The following is a 4,452-nucleotide window of genomic DNA, read 5'->3' on the forward strand; positions in this document are numbered from 1 at the left end:
CCCTGGCAGTCATTTCGTGTTTTTTCCGGAGATGAAAATAATTTTCATTATCAAGATCTACCACCTCTCTACACTGAATTTTTACCAATTTCGAAAGAAAAGAAGAAAGATCTTTCAGATATGATACAGTATTTGATAAACCCCCTTCATGGCGAGTTTTATAGAAATCTTCCAAGTGCATAATTATAATCATTATAGATAATCTCGTTTTATATTTTCAATTAATGTTATTTTTATTGAACTTTTTTTTATTCCTGTATTTTTTTTCTGTGTTTTAAAAATGTATTACCTTCAAAGTTCAATTGAAGTTATAGCTAATTCCACTGTTGTATCATTGAAAGTTCATTTTTCAATATTTGTTCAGCAGAAACAGCAAAAAAAGTGTCTGCTAGAAAAAGGCACCGAGTTAATGAATTTACTGGTTGTTTAGGGGTTGTGGGATGGCTGTCAAGTTTTCGGTTTCTTGGCACTCCCCAATTTAGCACAGGTTCCTCGAGCTGGACAACTCGACAGAGTCACTCCATATCATACCCAACTTCGACATTTTTTCAAGGTATAATTTACATCGTAAATGATTCTCCTACTCATATATCAAGGGGAAATTATTCGAGATGACCTCCTTGAAAAATTCCATTCTGTGAAATTGGAACAATCTCGAACAATCTTCAGGCAGAGTTCTACTCTTCTTCAAGGATTCTTAATTTAGAGTATAGTAACGAATAGGAACTGCGATATTATAATCATCTGAGGAAACCTCTACAAGCCCAACATTATCTATCTTATACGTGGTCAAATGGCCCTTGAAGGAATGAAGTGAGTTAGTGAGTATTAATATATTTGTCCAACAATAAAAGGCAGAAGTGCCATTACTGAAAGACCAGAGCTACAAAGATTTCAAATTTCTTTGAGATTTATCGAGTCGGCCTTCAAATCCTTCTTCATTTGTTCGGGCTTTATATTTGCTTCGCCCCTCAAATTTCATTTGGAAAACTACTTTAAGAAATCCTTCATTCCATTTTATAAAACCTTGTTTTGACTACGGATCTTTCGATTTTTCTGAAAAGCTTTTTGTTTGCTCTACTGCGTTTTTACCTATTTTCTCGCACTTATTTTCCTTCGACGTCCATTTCCCTGGACTAGTGCGAGAAAGCTAAATTGTCCAGGAATTGGCGAGAGGTGATTTTTCCCGCAGTGATACTCTAGAAACTGATGAAATGGGCGAAGAAAAATGGAGAGAAAATAATACTCCCAACCCATGCGTAAAGTCTTTCCTACACGTAACTGCTTGTCCGAACCTGTCTTGGCATCGTTCGTTCAGCGGTAGTCGCTTGCGGGAAAGTCATCTTCCGCACTTGTAAGGAGAATAACTATAGGTATATATTCACCTCAATCAATCAATTTGAATAAATTTCCAATATTCATAATTATTTTCAGATTTTTGCAAGAAAATTTGTAAAAAAAATCTTGCAATATTAAATTTTTTGCTATTGATTGTATTATAGATTATAAAAGAACTTAATGCAAACATAGATTAATATGATCGAAGTTCCGGGAATATCTATAGAAATATTCGCCTCATTTCGGAACAACGTTGGATGTGAAAATTTCCTGATATATTTGGAAATCATTCAAATTTCTCCTATTTTCGGTTGTCCTCAAAATTCGTATTTTGCAACTTCCAACGTTGCTCCAGCCACGTATTCAATTATTGTGCCTGATATGGGGACTGCCCAACTTTTATTGAATGGTAAATATTTTATTGGACGTAAATATGTAATATTCAAACACTCTTGGTATTTTGTTTTTTAGGATTCTGATGCAGCAAGGGAATTTTACTATTCCCAGATTTCTCAGCAATCTCAGCTTGCAGAAAATTTGGAGAGTGAAGGTATGTTGAAATAATAAAATTATGAATAATTATCGAGTTTACCGTATCAAAATGAAATTTTTCTTTATTTATAGCTTTTCAAACTCAGCAGCAATATCAGGCATCGAATTTCGAAGAGCTTGCAGATAATTTGGAGAGTGAAGGTATGTTGAAATAATAAAATTATAAATAATTGAGGGGTTCAGAACTGAAGTGAACCAAGTCTATTCAGCCTAGTTTTGAGATGAATGGCTTAGAAGTTGTTTATCTCCAATGAATTCAAAAGTGACTTCTTTATTTATTATTATTCTTATGTAAGCATATGCTTACATTCTAATCTTTTGAAATCTAAAGAAGTCACTTTTGAATTAATTGGTGATAAACAACTTCTGAGCCATTCATCTCAAAACTAGGCTGAATGGAGTTGGTTCACTTCAGTTTTGAACCCCTCAATTATGGAATTTACTGTATCAAAATGAAATTTTTCTTTATTTATAGCTTTTCAAGAAGATGAGGAGAATGTTTTTACAAATGAGGAAGGTGTGATTTGGTTAAAAAAAAACCTACTGATACCGATATGGCCGCAACACATCTCATGTTGAGATTAAGAGATCAGAAAAAGGAGCAGTTCAATAATAAAAAAAATAATAAGAGACAGCTATGGGCTGGGATAGCTGAAGAGCTGACAAGGAACAAATTTATGTTGGGGGCGAATGGCGGTGAAAGGTGCCGCCAAAAATTCGCCAATTTGACTAAGGCATACTTGAGATATATAAGAAACCAGAAGACAACAGGGGCAGCCTTCATGGAGCATCCTCCATTTTTTGAGGAGGTCCACTCAATTTTATGTTAGTATTCATCACTAAGAGATTTTGAAATTTTCTGATTTTTAATTTTGCATTGAATGGTGTTTAGGTGAGAAGCATAAAACTCAACCCAAACATTTAGTGGACAGCTTGGAGGATGAGCCCATGCCTGAGGCCCCTATGCCCGTGCAAGAAGCGCCAATAATGGACGAGGGCGCTTCTTGCAGCTACAACACTAGAACGGAACCAGCCATAACTGACCGGTTCAAAAACCTGATGGATACTCCTACCTCCAGAACTAACAAAGGGGATCTGGTTCTACAGGAGTTGAGGAGCCACCAGGTGGAACAGAGAAGACAATTCGACGTCCTTGCTGCTCATCTAAAGAAAACAGAGGAGCAGAGGGAGAAGCTCCTCAATATTATGGAGCAATTTTTTACAAGAAAGAGGAAGAGGCAGGAAGAAGATTCTGATGGAGAATAAAGGGGCCTTTTCCTCTTTCTTGTAAAAAATTTGTGTATATTTTTGTTTTGTTTTTATTTATTTTATGTATTTAATAAAGTTCTTTTTTTATGTATATATTATGTTATTCTTGAATTTCAGTGATATTTTCCTTCATTCGTTTTTTTTGGTTTTGTAAGCTAGTGTGAACACAAATAAAACTTAGCTTGTGCGTATTTTTAAAGTGTTCACATTTATGAAAGGTCTAAACAGCATGTGTAGCATTAAGACATTGACACTGGCGTGAACAAAGCTTCATTTTACATTGATAAGCCACATGACGTTTGCTGATCAATGGGACAATTTGAAGACGGGGTATGTACCATCCCAAGACTTGGTACTGCTGGAGTCCCATTGGTTCAACAGTAAGAGGGACATCCCCTAAGTTTCGAAATCAGAAATGTGGGTGGGCCTTGAAGCTTTGAATTCATTGTTCTTTCCGGAAGACAGGGAGATCAAGATATTCGCATAAGTGTTCGCTCAGTTGAATAAAGACGAGTAGACGATTCAATATTATTAGATGTTTAGTCGATTAGACGATAAGAGTTTTGTTTCGAAGTAAAGACGAAAATAGTCAGCAATCGGTCACAATATATTATTATATTGTGAAGAGTGATTTCAACATGTATATTTGTGGATTAACTTGTAAATAGAGTTCGAGTTTTATTAACAACACCATTAAGAAGAAGGAAAATATAGGTTTACTTTTATCTGAAAGAGAATCATACCCTAGACAAGATAAAAAGCCTACATATATAAATATATGATATGATGAATTCTAGGAATGAATTTGCAAGATATTGTTTCGAGAAAGCATTTTCTGAAGGAAAAATTTATTCCTAGAATTCATTGAGAAAATGAAAATATTCTCCTTTTTGGTTTGAAATTAACCCATATATGCATATTGACCTATATGTAGGACGCCCAAGTTTCATTTTTTCTTCGATAATTTTTTCTCGTCACCCTCCCTCATAGAAGCTCTTCTTGATAAAGGAATCGTTAGCACGGAAACAATGCGTGCGATTGGGAAAAATCTGTTAATAGGAATAGTGAAAAAGTTACCACTGATGACAGTGAAAATATTCCAGATTCAATATTACGTTTCACTTTGAATAATCGGGATGAAAGAGTCGATATAATTTTACCTAGAGAATCAAGAAATCGGAAGATACAAAACTGCCGGCGACACAAATACAACAGGTGTAGGTTCCTCGAAGGTAGCTTTATATAAACCCAAAATGAATTCGATGCCATATGTAGAGACAACAAATTAATTGG

General features: G+C 35.0%; 1 protein-coding gene across 1 annotated transcript; it reads left to right on the forward strand.

Moving 5' to 3' along the window:
• Nucleotides 1–2,239: 2,239 nt before the first annotated feature.
• LOC123310533 lies at nt 2,240–3,442 on the forward strand. The gene is made up of 2 exons (XM_044894038.1): nt 2,240–2,715; nt 2,783–3,442. The coding sequence occupies exons 1-2, from the start codon at nt 2,445–2,447 to the stop codon at nt 3,154–3,156; spliced, it is 645 nt and encodes a 214-aa protein (XP_044749973.1). The 5' UTR covers nt 2,240–2,444; the 3' UTR covers nt 3,157–3,442.
• Nucleotides 3,443–4,452: the final 1,010 nt, after the last annotated feature.

The sequence above is a fragment of the Coccinella septempunctata genome, chromosome 3 (genome assembly GCF_907165205.1).
Source record: "Coccinella septempunctata chromosome 3, icCocSept1.1, whole genome shotgun sequence".
NCBI classification, from domain to species: domain Eukaryota; kingdom Metazoa; phylum Arthropoda; class Insecta; order Coleoptera; family Coccinellidae; genus Coccinella; species Coccinella septempunctata.

Excerpts from the sequence above, each read along its gene's own strand:
- LOC123310533 (XM_044894038.1), top strand. The coding sequence starts at position 2,445 with ATGGCCGCAACACATCTCATGTTGAGATTAAGAGATCAGAAAAAGGAG. Across the intron at positions 2,716-2,782 it reads GGAGGTCCACTCAATTTTAT|GTGAGAAGCATAAAACTCAA; the intron begins GTTAGTATTCAT and ends AATGGTGTTTAG.